The 21,663-nt window shown below is 44.7% G+C and overlaps 1 protein-coding gene across 1 annotated transcript; it reads left to right on the top strand.

Annotated features, from left to right (window-relative positions):
- Nucleotides 1-162: 162 nt before the first annotated feature.
- On the top strand, nucleotides 163-21,479 carry ido1 (indoleamine 2,3-dioxygenase 1). Its single transcript, NM_001005002.1, has 10 exons — nucleotides 163-271; nucleotides 3,841-3,936; nucleotides 9,916-10,035; nucleotides 10,464-10,582; nucleotides 12,356-12,370; nucleotides 13,810-13,909; nucleotides 15,681-15,798; nucleotides 16,458-16,509; nucleotides 18,449-18,597; nucleotides 19,421-21,479. The coding sequence occupies exons 1-10, from the start codon at nucleotides 197-199 to the stop codon at nucleotides 19,771-19,773; spliced, it is 1,197 nt and encodes a 398-aa protein (NP_001005002.1). The 5' UTR covers nucleotides 163-196; the 3' UTR covers nucleotides 19,774-21,479.
- The last annotated feature ends 184 nt before the right edge of the window (nucleotides 21,480-21,663 follow it).

Here is a 21,663-nt window from a genome sequence, read left to right on the forward strand (position 1 = left end):
CATGTCCCTGAAATGCCTGAAGTAAATAACTCATTTGGGCCATCCCATCTCCTCTGGGCCTATCTCTGACTCTCTGACTCTCAGGCTCTGCCCCTCGGAGCTTCTGCAGCACCTGCTCTGTATATAAGGGCCTGAGGGATCTGCTCTGTAACATTGGACTGAGGACTCGGGAGACTGAATCACATTCTGTGCCTGAATGGAGAATCAAGATATTAATCCCAAGGAGTTCTATGTGTCTGAACACTATGGATTTATACTCCAGGACCCACTGGTGAGAACTGTGACAATCAAACTCATTAGACAAATATCTGTTTTCACTTTTTATCCTCTGACCTGACTGTTCTTGTGGTTTTTATTATGCTGTTTTATATTTCCTCTCTTTTTCTTAAAAATAAATTGGACAATATTATTCAGCCAGTCTTTCTGCAGTAACCTTAATGGGTTATTCAGCAGGGTGGTTTGTGGCTCTGCTCTGATATAAAGTGATACCATCCTGTGTTAGGAAACCTATGGGTATTGGAGAAGCAGTGCAGAAGGGGAATGCAGAAAGCATAGGGAAAGGTTATAGATATGCTGCCTCCTACTCCTCTCAGTATACATGGAATTATACATGGACCCTTTATCACAGTGCTGCTGTACCAGCTGCCCCCTGCAGCAGCCCAGTGATATAAAGTGCATCTAAAGTCATATGAAGTGCATTTAAAGTGATATAAAGTGCATCTCCTGTGCCAAACAGGTACAGTATAGCAAAAACACTATTTTGTGCCCGTGCTTGGCCAGCGGGTGCAGGTGATACAGAAATGGCACAACTCTCTTCTCTTTCCCCCAGGCCAGTGTAATTTTTATAAAAGACACGGACTGACCTGCAACTCTATTGGTGATTTAAAGAAGTGCTTCCATTTTAATATGTCATAGAATGTCCTATTCCTAGCAACTTTGCAGTTGGTCTTCATTATTAATTTTTTTTATAGTTTTAAAATTATTTGCCTTCCTCTTTTACATCTTTCCAGCTTTCAAATGCGGATCACTGGCTGGCAGCTAAAAAATTATTGCTCTGTGTGGCTACAATTTTATAATGATTGTTACTTTTCATTTGTATCTTTCTATTCAGCCCCCCTTTTATGCATATTCCATTCTCTCATTCAGACCACTGCCTGGTTGCTAAAGTAAACAACACCCTAGCAACAAAAAAGCAGCTTAGGGCTCTGGCACACGGGGAGATTAGTCGCCCGCGACAAATCTCCCTGTTCGCGGGCGACTAATCTCCCCAAATTGCCATCCCACCGGCGAAAATGTAAGTCGCCGGTGGGATGGCACACGCTGCGCAGGCGATTTCGAGATAGTCGCCCGCGAACAGGGAGATTTGTCGCGGGCGACTAATCTCCCCGTGTGCCAGAGCCCTTAAATTCCAGACTGGAGCGATGCAAGTGCAAATTATCTGAGAATATCATTGTCTACATTGTACTAAAAGTTAATTTAAAGGGGAACAACAATGAAGCAATGAAGTTAATAACAGGGATGAAAACTCTGTGTCCCTTAGCAGGGGTAGGAGCTAAACTACACTACATTCTGTAGCTCAGATTTTATGCAACTACATCTACTAGGGGGTGATCTGTCCATCCCACACCATCCTACCCAATTTCCCCTGTAGTTTAGCCCTAGATATCACTCAGTAATGATATTGGGGTTACTCTCTGCTAAACATACTGACCAACAAAATGTATGAACATAGAGTTTCCCCATTCCTTAGAAACAGAGACTTCCTCATACAGGGGAAAGCCTGCTCATTTATGTTCTGTGAATGAATAATTATTAGCGATGCTCTGCCCATTTCCCCAATTCAGCGCTATTCTATATAAAGTAGAGCCCATACCACCTTCTATTGGCTGCCAGTACTGGGGGTTTTAGGGCTCTGGCACACAGGGAGATTAGTTGCCCGTGACAAATCTCCCTGTTTGCGGGCGACTACTCTCCCCGTGTGCCAGAGCCCCTAAAACTGAAAACAGGGGGTTGTGCATTTAGCCTATTAACTTAAAAGGGATTTTAAGAGCAATAACTTAACTGCTAATTCCTGTTTGATTAAGATAAATGATTAGCCACAAGGGCCGTTCCTGCTGCCTGGTTACATAAGGTTAAGAGGAGGCAGAAGTCCACCCATTGCAACCTTTGCTTGGTTAGTGCCCGGCCTAGCTCAGCTCCCCCACTCCCCCCCCCCCCCCCCTTCTTCATTATGACAGACAGAATGGAGGGGTCCAATTGTGTGTACATGGTGGTCAAAGGACCTTGGAGGTCAGGGGTATAATTCAGATTGACAGACATATGTTTATGTGGTTTCTGCCTCTTTCATGGCATTAGTCCCAGTATTATCAATCCAAGTCATTCTACAGCCAGAGTATAGCAAGTGTTGGCCCAATATAACTGCAGAACCACCTTGCTATTGGGCATTAGTCCCAGTATTATCAATCCAAGTCATTCTACAGCCAGAGTATAGCAAGTGTTGGCCCAATATAACTGCAGAACCACCTTGCTATTGGGCATTAGTCCCAGTATTATCAATCCAAGTCATTCTACAGCCAGAGTATAGCAAGCGTTGGCCCCATATAACTGCAGAACCACCTTGCTATTGGGCATTAGTCCCAGTATTATCAATCCAAGTCATTCTACAGCCAGAGTATAGCAAGTGTTGGCCCCATATAACTGCAGAACCACCTTGCTATTGGGCATTAGTCCCAGTATTATCAATCCAAGTCATTCTACAGCCAGAGTATAGCAAGTGTTGGCCCCATATAACTGCAGAACCACCTTGATTTCGGCCTTGTTTCCCAGCACCCTTTAATGAAGATACACAGGGCTGCCATCACAAACTGTAGGACCCCATACAAGTTAATTATATGAGGCCCCCCCATGAACACAGGTGTGCAGTACCAACATTTTGGCCACGCCCCTTGATGTTACGCTATAGTAATAAGCAGTTGATATGAGGAATTCCAGTAATGAATGCGCTAATTAATAGTCAGTTCAATGGGGGTCAGTGGAGTTTGCCCAAAGTTTAAACCCTACTCACGTACGTGCCTCTGCTCTCTGCGGCCATTGCTTGATATAAAGGTTATGTGAGTTTATGCACAAGTTCCTCAAACTGTGTTAGTTATGGGGCCCAATGATATTGCTGTGGGGCCCAATAACTATTCAATAATAGTTCATAAAAATGGGAAAAATAATGAATGTGCTAATAAGTCAGTAATTTAATTGAAGTCAGTGGAGTTTATACGTAATTTATGTACATTGAAAGGAAAGGAAAGGAATTTAGGTTTTGCATAGGTTGTAAGTATAGGGGATTTTACTGTGGGGCCCAATGACCAGCCCAGCTGGAAAGGTCATGTAGTTCAGTAAATAGCCCCTAATATAAACAGCTGATGTTACTGTATAATAAGCAGTTCATATAAATAGTTAAAATAAATAATGATTGTGCTAATAAGTCAGCCAGCTCACTGGGGGCAGTGGAACTTACCTATATGTAACTATTGCAATTGGTGTAACTACTGTGACGTGGCTGGGCCCTCTTCTGAAGCAGATTTCACCAGGCCTGACCCCCCTACAGGGGACCTGAAGGCACACAGAGCTGGGTTCTTAATCATCAGCACCGAAGGTCCAAACACACAGATCCCACCACTAATGTCAGATTTCAACCCCCCGTATTCAGTGTTGATCCCACAATTTACAACATTTATGATGACACTGAAGTTAGGACCCCGCCCCTTAGGAGGGGGCTGCTATATCTATGTGATCAGTAAAATAACAAATGTCCTCCTAATGTTACTGAGTTTTCTTATTTTCTTTAAGGAAAAGCTCCCTGAATACTACAAGCCTTGGATGACCATTGCTGAAAATGTGTGCCTCTTGATTGAGACTAAACAGGTTCGGGAAGCGGTCAGACAGGTGAGTGTTGGCAATGAGCCTCGGTGATGGTGCCATTTCCAACAGGGCCCACGGCAAACACTTTATCAGCTGGTGATTGTGTAATAGCCCCAGCCATATTGCACTTCTAGGGGTCCCCTGGTTTCTAGCTTTTGCCTCTCACTGCATTGGAAAATAAGCCCTGCTATCTCTATATATTGTAATAAATGTGTTTTTTTCTAAATATGAAGCCTCGTTAGCGTTAGGTGTGATTAGTACATAAATCTTTGCTGCTCTCCGCAAATACATTTGTTTCTCAGTGTAGGCTGATTGAGTAAACGCAAATAAAGGAAAATGCCGTTGGGTAAGAGTAAATAGTTACAGGGCATACAGAATACCCAAAGTCTCAGGCTATACAGTGCAGCAATAATGCAAGCTCTGATAGGCTCGCAGCTGCCCTTATTGTTTACCAAGCATAATGTATATTTGATTTATTAGCCATGGGTTATTTCAGAGTAACAGGATTCTGGATCACCTGATGCATTACTCAAATGATTCAGCTTAACATGAAGATGCAGAGATCTCTCCAGCCTCTTCCAAGGCAAAACATATACCCTAAATATCAAAGGATTTTACATCTGCATATTTGCATTAACATTATGGAAATATATTTCACTGAGTGCCCACACTGGCTCAATTTTGATAAAAGAAGGCTTGAACAAAGCAGTTGGCATAGTAAAGTGTAGGCTTTCAGTGGCCATTTAGTTCAGTGTCAATAACTATATTGCTTTGTACCCAGTTACATGTGCAGTGGTGGCACTGGCACGACTGGCATATTTCTGCTGCCTGCTGCGTGTGTTTAGCTTTTACTGGATGGTGGCTGCATATATAAAACCTTGGGTTCTTTGGACAATACTTGGTGCCATGTAGGATACACCAATGGTTTTGCCATTGTCTATACATAACCAGGACCCTTGGCACGTGAGATTGGGGGGGTGCAGAACAAGAAACACCACATGGGGAAAACAGATAATTTGCTTTTGCTGCTCGCCTGTTCCATTCTAGGGGTATATGATAAGTAAGAATGAGTGAGAACAGGGCTGTTGCTGAAGGAACAGTCAGACAAGGGTGCAGGGGGGCATGGCTGTTCTGTCCAATCTTTAGTGCCATCTCCAGGGCATTAGGTCTTGCCAGTGGCACTGCTGTTATATTTAAGCAGGTAATTCATGTCAGCATGTCATCGTTATTCTGCACCATTCTATAGACCAGTGATCCCCAACCAGTGGCTCAGGGCAACATGTTGCTCACCTACCCCTTGGATGTTGCTCTCAGTGTCCCCAAACCAGGTAGTTATTTTTGAATTCCTGACTTGGGGGCAAGTTTAGGTTGAATAAAAACCATATGTACCGCCAAACAAAGCCTCCTGTAAACTGAGATTATGCATAGAGAATACTAAATAGCCAATCACAACCCCTATTTGGCACCCCCATAATTTTTTATGATGTTTGTGTTGCTCCCCAAGACTATTTACATTTGACCGTGGCTCACGAGTAAAGCTAGCCATACACGTGGCGATCTGACATCGTCAGATCTGCCACACACAGTCAGGGCTGAAACAGCAGATAAGGAGGTAGAAACAATAGGATTTCTACCTCCTTCTGCCGATTCAGCCCTGACGGCAGATTTTGGTCAGGTGCCTTCTATGGCGCCCGATCAAAATTTTCTAACCTGGCCCATCGGCGAGTCGTCCGATATCAGCAGCATGGGCGTCCACAGAAGGGGGCAAGAGGGGGCACTTGCCCCCCCCCCTGCAAAAGTAGCAAAAAAAACACTGTCCCCTCAAGCCCGTTTTGCTGTGCTCCAATTGGATCTTTCTTCTTGTGGATTCTCCAATCAGAGCACAGCTTCCTTGACAGACAGTAAAATTGACCAATCAGAGCACAGATGCACACAGGGATTGGGAGATTTTGCAAACTGGAAACACAGTACTGGTACTATACACAGGCACTATACACAGGTACTATACACAGGCACTATACACAGGCACTATACACAGGTACTATACACAGGCACTATACACAGGTACTATACACAGGCACTATACACAGGTACTATACACAGGTACTATACCCAGGTACTATACCCAGGTACTATACACAGGTACTATACCCAGCTACTATACCCAGGTACTATACCCAGGTACTATATACACAGGTACTATACACAGGTACTATACCCAGGTACTATACCCAGGTACTATACCCAGGTACTATACACAGGTACTATACACAGGTACTATACACAGGCACTATACACAGGTACTATACACAGGCACTATACACAGGTACTATACCCAGGTACTATACACAGGCACTATACACAGGTACTATACACAGGCACTATACACAGGTACTATACACAGGCACTATACACAGGTACTATACACAGGCACTATACACAGGTACTATACCCAGGTACTATACCCAGGTACTATACACAGGTACTATACCCAGGTACTATACCCAGGTACTATACACAGGTACTATACCCAGCTACTATACCCAGGTACTATACCCAGGTACTATATACACAGGTACTATACACAGGTACTATACCCAGGCACTATACACAGGTACTATACACAGGCACTATACCCAGGCACTATACACAGGCACTATACACAGGTACTATACCCAGGCACTATACACAGGCACTATACACAGGTACTATACCCAGGTACTATACCCAGGTACTATACCCAGCTACTATACCCAGGTACTATACCCAGGTACTATATACACAGGTACTATACACAGGTACTATACCCAGGTACTATACCCAGGTACTATACCCAGGTACTATACACAGGTACTATACACAGGCACTATACACAGGTACTATACACAGGCACTATACCCAGGCACTATACACAGGCACTATACACAGGTACTATACCCAGGTACTATACCCAGGTACTATACCCAGCTACTATACCCAGGTACTATATACACAGGTACTATACACAGGTACTATACCCAGGTACTATACCCAGGTACTATACACAGGTACTATACACAGGTACTATACACACAGGTACTATACACTGGCACTATACCCAGGCACTATACACAGGCACTATACCCAGGCACTATACACAGGCACTATACACAGGTACTATACCCAGGCACTATACACAGGCACTATACACAGGTACTATACCCAGGTACTATACACAGGTACTATACACAGGTACTATACCCAGGCACTATACCCAGGCACTATACACAGGTACTATACCCAGGCACTATACCCAGGCACTATACACAGGCACTTTACCCAGGCACTATACACAGGTACTATACCCAGGTACTATACCCAGGCACTATACCCAGGCACTATACACAGGTACTATACCCAGGCACTATACCCAGGCACTATACACAGGCACTATACCCAGGCACTATACACAGGTACTATACCCAGGCACTATACCCAGGCACTATACACAGGCACTATACCCAGGCACTATACACAGGCGCTATACACAGGCGCTATACCCAGGCGCTATACCCAGGCGCTATACCCAGGCGCTATACCCAGGCGCTATACCCAGGCGCTATACCCAGGCGCTATACACAGGCGCTATACACAGGCGCTATACCCAGGTACTATACCCAGGTACTATACACAGGTACTATATACACAGGCACTATGCACAGGCACTATACACAGGTACTATACCCAGGCACTATACACAGGCGCTATACACAGGCGCTATACCCAGGCGCTATACCCAGGCGCTATACACAGGCGCTATACACAGGCGCTATACACAGGCGCTATACACAGGCGCTATACCCAGGTACTATACCCAGGTACTATACACAGGTACTATATACACAGGCACTATGCACAGGCACTATACACAGGTACTATACCCAGGTACTATACACAGGTACTATACACAGGTACTATATACACAGGTACTATACCCAGGTACTATACCCAGGTACTATACCCAGGTACTATATCCAGGTACTATACCCAGGTACTATACACAGGTACTATACACACAGGTACTATACCCAGGTACTATACCCAGGTACTATACCCAGGTACTATACCCAGGTACTATACACAGGTACTATACACACAGGTACTATACACAGGCACTATACACAGGTACTATACACAGGTACTATACACACAGGTACTATACAGTCCTAAAGAATCACTAGCTGACGTTAAATTGTTTTTTGCCTGACCTGACATCTATAATAATTTATAATCTATCCCCTACCCTAACAGATGGAGGGCAAGTTAACTCTTTCCCTCTGAAAAAGCTCATTGTGTGTTTGTATATTTGTTGTTGTTTTTTGCACTTACTATTTTTTTTTTACTATTGTTTTTTGTCATTGTTTTGTTCATTTATAGTAAGTTACAGTGGAGCCAATGTAGTGTATCAGTGCCAGTGTTATAGTGCCAGGGCCTGAATATCTGCCATCAGTACCCACTGCTTCTCACTGTATATAATGTGCTGGGTTTGTAAATACGGACTGCGTCTCACTGTATATAATGGGGAGTCAGTACCCACTGCCTTTCTTGCTATAAAACAAACATAAACACATCTAAAGGGGTGGTTCACTTTTAAGTTAACCTTTAGTATGTTATAAAATGGCCTACTCCTAGCAACTTTGCAATTGGTCTTCCTAATTAATTTTTTTGAATAATTTGCCTCTGTTCTGCCTCTATAAAGATTTCAAATGGGGGCCAAAAAATATTGCTCTGTGAGGCTACAATTTTATTATTATTATAATTTTGTATTACTTATTTTTCCAAGTAGGCCCCTTAACTATTCATATTCCCATCTCTTGTTTAAACCACTACCTGGTTGCTAGGGTAAATAAGACCCTAGCAACCAGATAGCTGCTGAAATACCAAATGGAGAGCTGCTGAACAAAAAGCTAAATAACTGAAAAACCATTAAAAATAAAAGTGAATTCGAATGCGAACTACCCCTTGAAGCTAACTGATCCCAAACACAAATGTTTGCAGATCCCCTAACAGAAGTGCGCATATGAATACTTTTACATACTAAACATTTTAGGGTAAAAAAAAAAAGCACCCCCCGCACTTTTGTACAGTATCCCTGGGAGTCAGTGGGAACGGCAAGAGGTAGTTGGGAGGTTAACTTTTTACGCCAGCAGCGAATCCACTAAGTGTCACATTAGCTGTAGGTCAGTCTGTGTATGGGCCATCTTTAGCCTCCCCTAGTATCATCCTGCAAAAAAAAAAAAAATATATATATATATATATATATATTTGTCTGTTGCAGGATGATGCTAGCTTACTTGCCCCCCCTTGGAAAATTTTCTGCGGACGCCCATGATCAGCAGCTTCCTGCGATATCGGTCGACTCGCCGACATGCCATACACGCACCGAATATGGTACGAAACGAGGTTTCGTACGATAGTATCGGTGCATGTATGGCCATCTTAAAGAAAGGTTGGAGACCCCTGATATACTGTAGAATATTTATGCTGTACAAGATAAGTATATACTGATTTTTAGCTGCAGTCCAAGTTTAAAACACACGAGGGCACAAGAGTAACAGTTTACTGCAATATGCCCAGCAGCACACTATCTGAGGGGCTCCCTGCGGGACCAGCTCCTTGTCTGTCCTCACCCTTAGAGTCAGGCCATGGAGTTTTGGTGCCCAAGGCAAGGGTGGCAATATAGGTGCCCCTAGAAGGGAGGGGATAGACAAGGAGCTTTAGATAGTTTATTGGATCTGGGCTGTAAAAATACAATAACTGCAATAAGCATTTTATGAAATTGTGCCCCCCCCCCCCATTTTCAAATGGTTGCTCCCTAGGCAGGTGCCTCCGCTGCCTACCCCTAATTCCAGCACTGCTTACCCATGCTGCACCAGCTAATTATACATTCACTAGAGTGGATACTTGTCCTTTGTTCTTCAGTCACTGAGCTGTGTCCCCGGAATTTCTAAATTGTGTTTCTAGATGCCAGAGCTGACCATACAGCACCTATCAGGGTACAGAGAGCAGCGCCTGGCTCGTTTGATACTTGGTCACATAGTCATGGGCTACGTGTGGCAAGATGGTGAACAAGGGGCCATTAAGGTGAGTACCTGAACTTCACTACTTTTCAGAACATTAAACATACTGGAATGCACCAGTATTGAGGCTGTTCCTTGGATTGTGGTTTTGGTACTGATTGGGCAGACTATTACTATTTAGAACCAGACAGTATAATATAGAGGAGGCAGTGTAACTAATTGCAGACTATTAGTAATCACCAGGAGAATACAGAAGTAATACTACAACAGGAAAGTAATAGTATTTAGCTTGTTTGGTTTCTTATTAGACTATGTAAAAGTCTACATATGGTTAGTTTAACGCCAACAACCCTGCTGCAACAGGGCACTTACTGTTTCATTACATGGATCTATTATGTACAAATGTCATGTATTGTTTGTGTTCCTTTGTTGCAATTCTCACTCTCAGCCAGAGGGCGGAGCACTTCTCACTTCCTATCTGTGCCCTTCCAGGCGCTGCCCCGCTGCTTAGCTGTGCCCTACTTCAACCTGTCAGAAGTCCTTGGCATGCCACCCATCTTGGTCCATGCTGACCTTGTGTTGGCCAATTGGAGGCGTAAAAACCCTCAAGGGTAAGGTCTGTTTTATGAAACTTTTACATTTCTCCTCTTCCTATTAGGCCAGTGGCCCCGTGCCAAATCTTGTCACAGGCGACTAATCTCCTCGCAATGCCATTCCACCGGCAAGAATGTAAATCGCGGTGGGATGGCCTGATTTTCGGAAGTTGCCTTGAAAGGAAACTTCAGTAAACTTCTTGCTGGTGGGATGGCATTGCGGGGAGATTAAACGCCAGCGGCAACGCAGATTTGTTGCGGGGCGACTAATCTCCCAGATGGTAAGCAGCGGGTATAGTAGGGAGAGATGGTGCCTATAGTAGCAGTGGGATAATAGCCTCTGGGAAGGGACTGGGGCTGTGGGATAGCAGGTATAGTAGGGAGAGATGGTGCCTATAGTAGCAGTGGGGGAATAATAGCCTCTGGGAAGGGACTGGGGCTGTGGGATAGCAGGTATAGTAGGGAGAGATGGTGCCTATAGTAGCAGTGGGATAATAGCCTCTGGGAAGGGACTGTGGCTGTGGGATAGTAGGGAGAGATGGTGCCTATAGTAGCAGTGGGATAATAGCCTCTGGGAAGGGACTGTGGCTGTGGGATAGCAGGTATAGTAGGCAGAGATGGTGCCTATAGTAGGAGTGGGGGGATAATAGCCTCTGGGACGGGACTGTGGCTGTGACATAGCAGGTATAGTAGGGAGAGATGGTGCCTATAGTAGCAGTGGGGGGATAATAGCCTCTGGGACGGGACTGTGGCTGTGGGATAGCAGGTATAGTAGGGAGAGATGGTGCCTATAGTAGCAGTGGGATAATAGCCTCTGGGAAGGGACTGTGGCTGTGGGATAGCAGGTATAGTAGGGAGAGATGGTGCCTATAGTAGCAGTGGGGGGATAATAGCCTCTGGGACGGGACTGTGGCTGTGGGATAGCAGGTATAGTAGGGAGAGATGGTGCCTATAGTAGCAGTGGGATAATAGCCTCTGGGAAGGGACTGTGGCTGTGGGATAGCAGGTATAGTAGGGAGAGATGGTGCCTATAGTAGCAGTGGGATAATAGCCTCTGGGAAGGGACTGTGGCTGTGGGATAGTAGGTATAGTAGGGAGAGATGGTGCCTATAGTAGCAGTGGGGGGATAATAGCCTCTGGGAAGGGACTGTGGCTGTGGGATAGCAGGTATAGTAGGGAGAGATGGTGCCTATAGTAGCAGTGGGATAATAGCCTCTGGGAAGGGACTGTGGCTGTGGGATAGCAGGTATAGTAGGGAGAGATGGTGCCTATAGTAGCAGTGGGGGGATAATAGCCTCTGGGAAGGGACTGTGGCTGTGGGATAGCAGGTATAGTAGGGAGAGATGGTGCCTATAGTAGCAGTGGGGGGATAATAGCCTCTGGGAAGGGACTGGGGCTGTGGGATAGCAGGTATAGTAGGGAGAGATGGTGCCTATAGTAGCAGTGGGATAATAGCCTCTGGGAAGGGACTGTGGCTGTGGGATAGCAGGTATAGTAGGGAGAGATGTATACTAGCAGTGGGGATAGTGTGGAGGGCCATAGGTTAAGTATGCCTATTTTCTATAAACATTGGAGTCCAAAAAAGTCTGTCTTGCCCTGGGTCCGACTTCCACAAAGACAGCTAAACACAGCAGACAAATACAGCACTTGCCCTTAGAGCATAATATGGTCACTTCCCAGACTTTTTAACTGCTTTGTTGCTAACACCTCCATGTGTATAAAAGGCTGGTTCGTCTACAAACTAACTTGTCTTGTTTTATTCTTTTTGGGCACCTGTGGAACCCTGTTCAGACCACTGACCATAGAGTGAGTATGAGACCATAGAGTTGTTTACTCTTGTGCACATCTTACAATAGTAGGTTAAAGTAAAAGTTCACCCTAAAGTTAAAGGTCCCTTCCTAAACATCACCATTAAGAACTGTCAGAATCTTTCTCTAATGTGACCCTCTATTGTGAAGAGAAATGCAGAGCTGCTGGCATCTTGGCTGCATAACGTCTTGGATTTCCATGATCACTATACATGAGCACTGGAAGTGCTTTAAAGCAGGTGCTCATTTTTTATTTTCTGACTTGGAGGCAAGTTTTGGGGACATAAAGGCCATGTGTACTGCCACAGAGCCTCCTGTAGGCTGCCAGTCCCCATAGGGGCTACCAAATAGCCAATCACAGCCCTTATTTGGCACCTCATGAACATTTTTTCATGCTTGTGTTGCTCCCCAACTCTTTTTACATTTGAGTGTGGCTCCCGGGTAAAAAAGGTTGGAGACCCTGCCTTAGACCATTGCACATGTGGTGGCTAAAAATGGAGATCCGAGCATGAAATGGCAGTTATATGGGACAGCAATGCCGTGCAGGTTGTGGCAGTTCCTAGTTCAGCTCAGAGGGGGCCTGGGGTCCAGTGATGGTGCATTAATAGTGTAACACCTATTTGGCTATAAAATGGCCAACCCAGGCTAGTAGCGTGCTATAGAGCATGTGTTACATGCGACCTTAATGCACAGGAGTGGGCCTCCGCTATGTGGGAGGTATATAATGGAGCTGAGGGGTTGTTGAACTACAACTAGCTGAAGTAGTGTGGTGCAATAGAGATAAATGGACGCCAGAGGATTCTTATGAATGAACTGGATGGATAGTGGCTTACTGGGCCAGATCTGTACCCAGGCTCGATGGAGCTCTGCTTCAGGTAGCAGACCGGCAGCCAAAGAGGAAAACACTTCCTTGTGCAAGACACTATATAGTCTGCCAAGGGGAGTGGTCAAAGGGCTAAACCTGTAAGGGATAGCTTTAGAAACTGTAACCTGGGTATAGAGGGGTCTACCCTATAACAGTACAGATAAGGGAAAGTAGGGAAGTAAAGCCATAGGGAGCTTAACCCTATGGGTCCCTACAATAGTATGGTTACAGTAATACTTAGTTCTCCTGTAACTTGTTGTTTATTGTAGACAGTAAATTCCAAAGTATTTTCAAGTATTATAGTTTTTGAATGATTTGTTTTGTTTTGTCTCGTTGCTAAGCCAGACATGTGTTATTAGTAGCAATAGAAAAAATAGGATTAACATTATTATTCTCAAAATCCGCTTTCTGTTAGCTAGGGTCAGTGACACTAGCAGCAGGGGACAAAATGAGACAAATCTCCATTTTCAGGGGACTGATATTGTGTAGATAATGCAGTTTAGCGCAGGCCCCTGGGAAGTTCTCCAGAAGATGAGGGCCACTCATGAATGTTTCTGCCTTCTTGCCTTTAGGAACCTGACAACCATTGTGTCCCTGCCAGGAGGTGACAGTCTGCAAGGCTTTGCGCTGGTAACTCTGATGGTGGAGGTAGCTGCTATCCCAGGGGTGCGGGTGAGTAGTGAGTGAGTAGTGTCCCATATCGATTTTAAAATCTGTGGTCATCAGGCCCGGACTGGCAATCTGTGGATTCAGGCAAATGCCAGAGGGGCTGCTGTAAGATGTCATAGACAGTCACTATTTATTGGGCTGGTGGGGGCTGTTTGGACCTCAGTCTGGACCTTGTAAACACAGTGTTGGTTATTGGGACAACTGGGCTAGGCAAAGGAATGTTAAGGTTGAAGACACATGGAGCTACTAGTAGCCAGTGGCGTAGCGAGGGGGGTGCCGAGGGGGCCATGGCCCCGGGCGGCGTATCAGAAGGGGCGGCGGCGGCTCCTTCTCTCTTACAGGCAACAGGCGCTTTTATAAGGTTGCGCCCGTGCGTATGACGTCACACGTCAGCGACGAGGCGCAACCTTAGAGAAGCGCCTGTTGCCTGTAAGAGAGAAGGAGCCGCCGCCGATGGTCTGTTGGGGGTATGTACTATGGGGGAAATTGGGGGCACTGTGTGGGGGCTACTGTCTATGGGGAAATTGGGGCACTTTCCATGGGGGGGGCCAGGTCTTTGTGGGGTATTGTGTATGGGGGCACTTCCTATTGGGGGCACTGTGTATGGGGCAATTGGGGCTCTGTGTATGAGGGCACTTTCTATTGGGGGGCAAGGTCTTTGGGGGGTATTGTCTATGGGGACACTGTGTATGGGGCAATTGGGGCACTGTGTATGGGGGCACTTCCTATTGGGGGCACTTTGTATGGGGCAATTGGGGGCACTGTTTATGGGGGCACTGTGTATGGGGGAACTTTCTATTGGGGGAACTGTGTATGGGGCAATTGGGGCACTGTGTATGGGGGCACTTTCTGTGGGGGGCAAGGTCTTTGGGGGGTACTGTCTATGGGGGAACTGTGTATGGGGAAATTGGGGCACTGTGTATGGGGGCACTTCCTATTGGGGGCACTGTCTAAGGGCAATTGGGGGCACTGTGTGGAGGGGGCTGTCTATGGGGACACTGTGTATGGGGAAATTGGGGCACTGTGTATGGGGGCACTTTCCTATTGGGGGCACTGTCTAAGGGCAATTGGGGGCACTGTGTGGAGGGGGCTGTCTATGGGGACACTGTGTATGGGGCAATTGGAGGCACTGTCTATGGGGAAATTGGGGCACTTTCTATGGGCAATTGGAGGCAATGTGTGTGGGGGGCACTGTGTATGGGGCAATTGGGGGCACTGTGTATGGGGGTACTGTCTATGGGGCAGTTGTATGGGGGGACCGTGGCCAGAATAGCGTTAGGGGGGCCTGGCCAGCATAGTGTTAGGGGGCACTGTGGTAGGGTGACCCTAATACTTTTTATGTCTGTGTGTCCTGTACTGATGGGAGGGGCCCCGTGATTTCTGATGGCGGCCCTGCCACCATGGGCAGCCACGGACGCACAGCTGAATCCACTTTTGACAATTATGACATGCGCACCGCATTTCAAATTCAATCAAAAAAAAAAAAAATTTAATGCTGCTTTTTTTATTTTGTCTATTTTTTTTAAGAATAACTAAATAGAGGGGCGGCAAATTTCCGGTCGGCCCCAGGCGACGAAAGCCCATGCTACGCCACTGCTAGTAGCAGCTACATATCACAGCTAGTAAAATAGACAATGCTGTCTCTGCATGTGTTTTAGCAGAGGCAAATCTCATTGTTTATGGCAGGGTGTTTAGTAGCTACTAGTAGCTCCATGTATCTTCACCCTGGGGGTGTATTCATGATGTAGCTTATGACTTGTGTATTGGTTTGCAGGCCGTCTGTCAGGCAGTGAATTCTCTGGTTTCTCAGGATGAGCCAAGGCTCCTGCAAGCCCTGAAGGATCTGACCGAGTCCATCAACAGGATGAGCGATGCCCTGAAACTCATGCACGGTCAGTTACCATTATGCTTCTGTTATGTCATCTTGTCTCCTTCTCTTTGAGGCTTCACCCCACAGCCCTCCATTCTTAGCCCTGCAACCATCCATATTGGTACAGATTCCTCTCTGCATCCCTTCCCAGTGTTATGCTATTGTGTGCCAATATGGCTTCTGTGCTGCTGGTGGCTTTCAGGAGACAGCAACTGGCCATCCCCCAATGCAGTTCTGTCCAATTCTTTTAAGGTGGCCATACATGCACTGATATTATCATATCATCATATGAAACCTTGTTCTGTACGTTATTCGGTGTGGGTATGGCGGCTTGACGAGACGTTATTGCAAAGGCTGCGGTTATCGGTAGTCTCATCAATCGGGCAGGTTAAAAAATTTTATTGGGTGCCATTGAAGGCCATCAGGCAGCCATAAAAAATCTCTTTGAGGGACTCAGCCAGCCCAAAAGCCTCTACTTGGACAGCCCTACTGTAATGGAACCTGATGCTAAAGGAACAATGCAGGCTGCTGGTTTTTCTGTGAAATCTCTAAGGTAGATAAGGTGAAATCAAGTATCTGATTGGTTTACAAGTATTAGTGAACAGGCTAAAGGCACGGCCTCCCTCGGCTTCCTACCTCATATATGCTTCTCTCCCTAACAACTGCTTTGTTCCTCTGCAGATTATGTGGACTCTGACATATTTTACAACACAATTCGCCTGTTTCTGTCAGGGTGAGTACCAGCTGCGTTACTGTATAAGGGTCAGGAGCTACTAGTAGCAGCTACTTGTCATGGCTACAAAATAGACAATGCTGATCATTTACAGATAATTGTCTCTATGTGTGTTTTAGCAGAGGCAATTCTCAGTATTATGGCAGGGTATTTTCTGGCGTTTAGTAGCCATGACAAGTAGCTGCTACTAAGTAACTCTGTGTATGTTCACCCTAAGGCAAAGGAGCTGCCCCTTTAGTCCCTGGAATCCCCTTTGGTTCACACTGACTCTCTTCTTTAGCCAAAGCCATATACAGTAAATGACTCTTAGCCGTCTCTTTTCTCCAGCCAAACTCTTGCATCTCTTACTGTAAAATAACACCAAATGTCACCCTCCCATCCTCCCCTGCCACCATAACATTATGGATCATTCTGTAAACTGTCAAAGGAAGTGTAATCTTATTTTCTTCCCCAAATTCCCATCATTGTGACATTGCATTTTAGTAAATACATTTAGTGAATAGAACTACTGTTCTCCTTTTAAGTCTGCAGTCACACAGCCTAATTGGAAGTTCCGCATTTACACCACTCTTGGCCTTGGTCTCTCACCTACCCACCCACCCATTGGTGCTCTCCCCATCGCCCCACCCTCACCCTGGCTCCCTGCTTTGCAATCTTTCAGTTTGTATTTCAGGATAATTTTAGATCACGCACTTCCCTTAAGTTTCCTGGATATTGAAAGAATTTTTCAGGGAACATTGTGGGATTAAACATTCCCTCCGACTGATAGCGATGTTTAACCCCCTCTCAGCTGGCACAGGAGGATCTGTCCCTGGGCCTGGTACTGTTAGTTCCTGTGCTGTGCCGGTGCTGTGTATTCTAACCATGATGTAGATACAGTAACGTGGGGGCCACTGTACTGGGCGGCTGGCACTGCTACTACCTACGCTGTGCTTACATACTAACCCCTACGTCCCACCCTCTCTGCCTCCCACTACAGCACTCCATCTAGTGGTGGTTTAGAGGGGTGTTACGTTTGAGTTAGCTTCTAATATGATGTAAAGAGTAATATTCTAAGACAATTTGCAACTGGTCTTCATTTTTTATCTGTGTTTTTTTAATTATTTCACTTTTTGTTCAGCAACTCTCCAAATTGGAATTTCAGCAGTTATCTGGTTGCTAGGGTTAACTCACCTTAGCAACCAAGGTGTGGTTTGAATGAGAGGCTGGTATATGAATAGGAGAGGGCCTGAATAGAAAAGTAAGTAATAAAAATCACAGTAACAATACAGTTATAACCTCACACAGCAATAGGTTTTTGGCTGCTGGGGTCAGCGGCCCCCAAATGAAGGTTGGAAAGAGTCAGAAGAAGAAGGCAATTAATTAAAATGCTATTAAAAAAAAAACGTTAGAGAGGCATTTACCCTGTGCTCTCAACTTTATGTGGGTCCTGGGCTTGAAAGTGATCCTGGTAGAAAACAGTTACAGTTATGGGACCTATTATCCTGAATGCTTTGGACCTGAGGTTTTCATAACTTCATAACTTAAGTCTATGTAAAAATCATTTAAAATTATTAAACCCAATAGGGTTGTTTTGCCTCCAATAAGGATTTATTATATCTTAGCTTTGATTATGTACAAGGTACTGTTTTATTATTACAGAAAAAAAGAAAATAATTGTTACATATGTGAATTATTTGCTTAAAACGGAGTCTATGGGAGACTCATAATCGGGGCTTTCTGGATAATGGATCCTATACCTGTTGTCGATACTACTTATCATTTAATTGCAACTCCAAGCATTCAAGTAACAGCTCTAGACTGTTGGTGGGATGTTGTGAGTCGTAGAATAACTAGAGGCCCAGTGTAGTTATCCCTGAGATAAACAGTCAGTGTCCTGCTGGGATAATAGTAATAGTGTACATATATTTTATTGTGCATTGTCCTGTGCCCCACACAGGTGGAAGGATAACCCATCCATGCCAGAGGGGCTGCTATATGAAGGGGTAGCAGAAACCCCATTCTCTTTCTCAGGGGGCAGTGCGGCACAGAGCTCTGTATTTCAGGCTTTTGACGAATTGCTGGGAATTAAGCACAGAGCGGAGAGCGGTAAGTTACATACATAACTCTGTTTAACATTTCCCACCCAAATACAGAATTGTTTATGCAATCTGAAAAATACACTGCACTTTTATTTATCCAGTACACATATATATATATACGCAATACTTTCTCATTTATTCTTATGGCATTTTGTAGCAGCAGGAAAACAACCAAATATTCTATTTTGTTATGGGTATAATTATTATTATTATGCATTTATAAAGCACCAACATTATCCTCAGAACTGTACAATTAGTGGGTTTATACAATGGACATAGAGAATTACATGCAAAGCAACCAATAACCAATTCAAGAGGTGAAGAGGGCCCTGCCGAATAGAGCTTACAATCTATAAGGGTAGTAAGAATTGGAGCAAGTAAAACACTTAAATCACATAATCATGCACTCCAAAAAATTTACCTTTTGGTCACTTGTTCTTTTGGCATTTCTTTAGTGGGACCCAGGGTTGACACTAGGGGCAGTGAGAAGAGGCAGGTGCCTTGGGCACATTGTGGGGGGGGGGTGCAACTAGGGCGGCAATGATCTGCAAGAAACAATTGTGAGGAAGGTGCAAAGCAGAGTAAGTGCAGGGGGAGAAGGTTGTTCAGGCCAAGTGGGTATTGTACTTGGGTCCTCCAAAGGCTCATTCCACCATTAAACTGGAAAGACGGTACTAATGCAAGTATTTGTGATGCTATGTACAAGGCTATTTTGCTCCAAAATGTTCTTGCAGCTTGTGAATAGCATCACCTGTTCATGAATGGGGTCCCTTCTTCTCTGTCACTGGCCCTGGAGATATGACAACTCATTATTTTTTCTCCTCCTACAGCTGAATTCTTGTTGCGGATGCGAGAGTACATGCCCCCAGCACACCGCCACTTTGTAGAGAGGATTGGGAAGGCACCTTCTCTCCCAGGATACGTTCAACAATGCGGGGACCCTGAACTGCTCTCTGCCTTTAATGAATGCGTCTTGTCCCTCACTGACTTCCGCTCCCTCCATATTCGCATAGTCTGCAAGTATGTGAGCGCAGCAGGAGCCCGGGCCAAGATGTTAGGAAATGGGGTGCAGCACCTACAGGAGAGGGGCACAGGTGGGTCCAATGTCATGAGCTTTCTAAAGAAAGTCAGGGGCAACTGCAAGGAGGGCGTTCTGAATAATGACACACAGGAGGATTGCTGACACAAAGATTCTGAAATCCATACACATATATGGGATCTATTATCTGGAATTGCATTAGCAAAAAAAGGGTACGGCACATCCAGTAGGGATGCACCAAATCCACTGTTTTTGATTCGGTTGAATACCAAATCTTCCACAAAGGATTCAGCTGAATTCATAGCCAAATCCAAATCCTAATTTGCGTCTGCAAATTACTAAAGACCTGGGGCAAGAAGCCACAGTCTGAAAAAAATTGATAATTTCCACTATTTGGAAATTGGGATTTGAATTTGGTTTGGCCAAGGCACTCGGGTTCAGTGCATAGTTTTTTATGGTGCTCCACATTATGGAAACACCCTAGGGTTGATTCACTAAAGTGCATTAACACGAGCGCTATTTATTGCATACGTTTTTTATCGCGTCTAATTTTTCGCGACAACGCATGATTCACTAAAAGCATACTTAATTTAGACGTGATGCTGCTTGCATTATTTAAGTTTCGAAGACTATTTTCGTGTGGTATTTGACGAAACGCACAGTAATCAACGCGTCGCTCACAAATAGTCGCCGCGTGCGAAAAAACGTAATCCATATTAGCCATACACAGCATTACTTTCGTAAAACTACATTTATGAAAATGCCCATCTCCCTGCAAACTGGAGGCTGCATCACTCTAGGGCCAACACAGACTTGAATAAATCCCACTGCAAAGTCCATATTTTATTGCCAAAAGCTCAGGAACTGTACTTTTCTATAATTACCGCCTGCCCCAAGTAGGTGTTAATTTTCGCACAGACAAATGCGATATTTAGCGTGTCTAAGTGTTTGTGAATCATGCGTTAGTATTATTAACGCACGCGATATGCGACAACGCATGCAATAATACTTTAGCGAATTGCACATTTTTTTCCGCGTGCGATAAAACTTATCGACCTTTAGTGAATCAACCCTCCGGTATCTAAACATCAGGCATCATGGCTAATAGATTCCTATATCACAACATACTGACAGAGCCCACTGACACTAGGCCCACACACATGTCGAACATTGCTCTATAAGCCATAATGCTTACGGTTTTCCCACCATGACACTTGTAATTCCATGGAACTTTCAGACCAGAATCATTTGCCAAACTATGCTGCAGCAATGGGCAAATAGAAAAAACATGGCAGACAAAATGGCAATTTCTAAGTGCCAATGGCAGCCGTTGGCCCAATAAGTCTTTTTGTGATTGCTGACAATGTCAAGTAAAATCGCCGCTGATGTATTTGTCAATTACATCTTGTATAAATTCACCCAATGGGCAGAGTTATGATATATAAGACTTGTAGCTTCACCTTAATTCTTTGAAATACTACCCCACATAGGAAGTCAGGCAGCAGATCCACATTGCAGCACAAAGCCCCACTGTACATATAAATATGGGGAATGCTGGAGCTTAGAATAAGGAATAGTGTAATTTCTCTTGTGGGTGCTGTGCTCTCCCACCCCAATGCAGTTCCTGCAAGTCTGACACCCAGGCTGCCTAATACTGTAAATGGGCCATGTAGGTATGAGAACAAGAAAAATCCTTATACCCGATACACAACAAATAGCTCAAGTGTACAGGAATATTACAGTATAGATTGTTTCACAGTATAATATATAATGCATAAAATTTATTTTCATTCTTCAAAAATTTCTGTCCAGGTCATTTCTTGTTAATAAATGTTTTATTCTATAGCTAATATACCAGTTTTTGTTTTATTGTCTATTTCTAACTGCTTTTCTGCCCTCGTTTGTTACCCAGTTATAATTATTTTCTCATTTAACACTTTAAAGGATAACATTGTTATCTAATAGAAGACAAGCAATAGGAATGGGGAAATTGTGGTGAGTGAATATAGAGTATCCCATTAACTGGGGCTGCCA

This window comes from Xenopus tropicalis, chromosome 3 (assembly GCF_000004195.4).
Source record: "Xenopus tropicalis strain Nigerian chromosome 3, UCB_Xtro_10.0, whole genome shotgun sequence".
Taxonomy (NCBI): Eukaryota; Metazoa; Chordata; class Amphibia; order Anura; family Pipidae; genus Xenopus; species Xenopus tropicalis.

Bases quoted from the DNA above. Each gene is read 5' to 3' on its own strand.
- ido1 (NM_001005002.1), top strand. From the start codon at position 197: ATGGAGAATCAAGATATTAATCCCAAGGAGTTCTATGTGTCTGAACAC. The intron at 16,510-18,448 runs GTGAGTACCAGC...TGCCCCACACAG, and splicing joins ATTCGCCTGTTTCTGTCAGG to GTGGAAGGATAACCCATCCA. The intron at 18,598-19,420 runs GTAAGTTACATA...CTCCTCCTACAG, and splicing joins TAAGCACAGAGCGGAGAGCG to CTGAATTCTTGTTGCGGATG.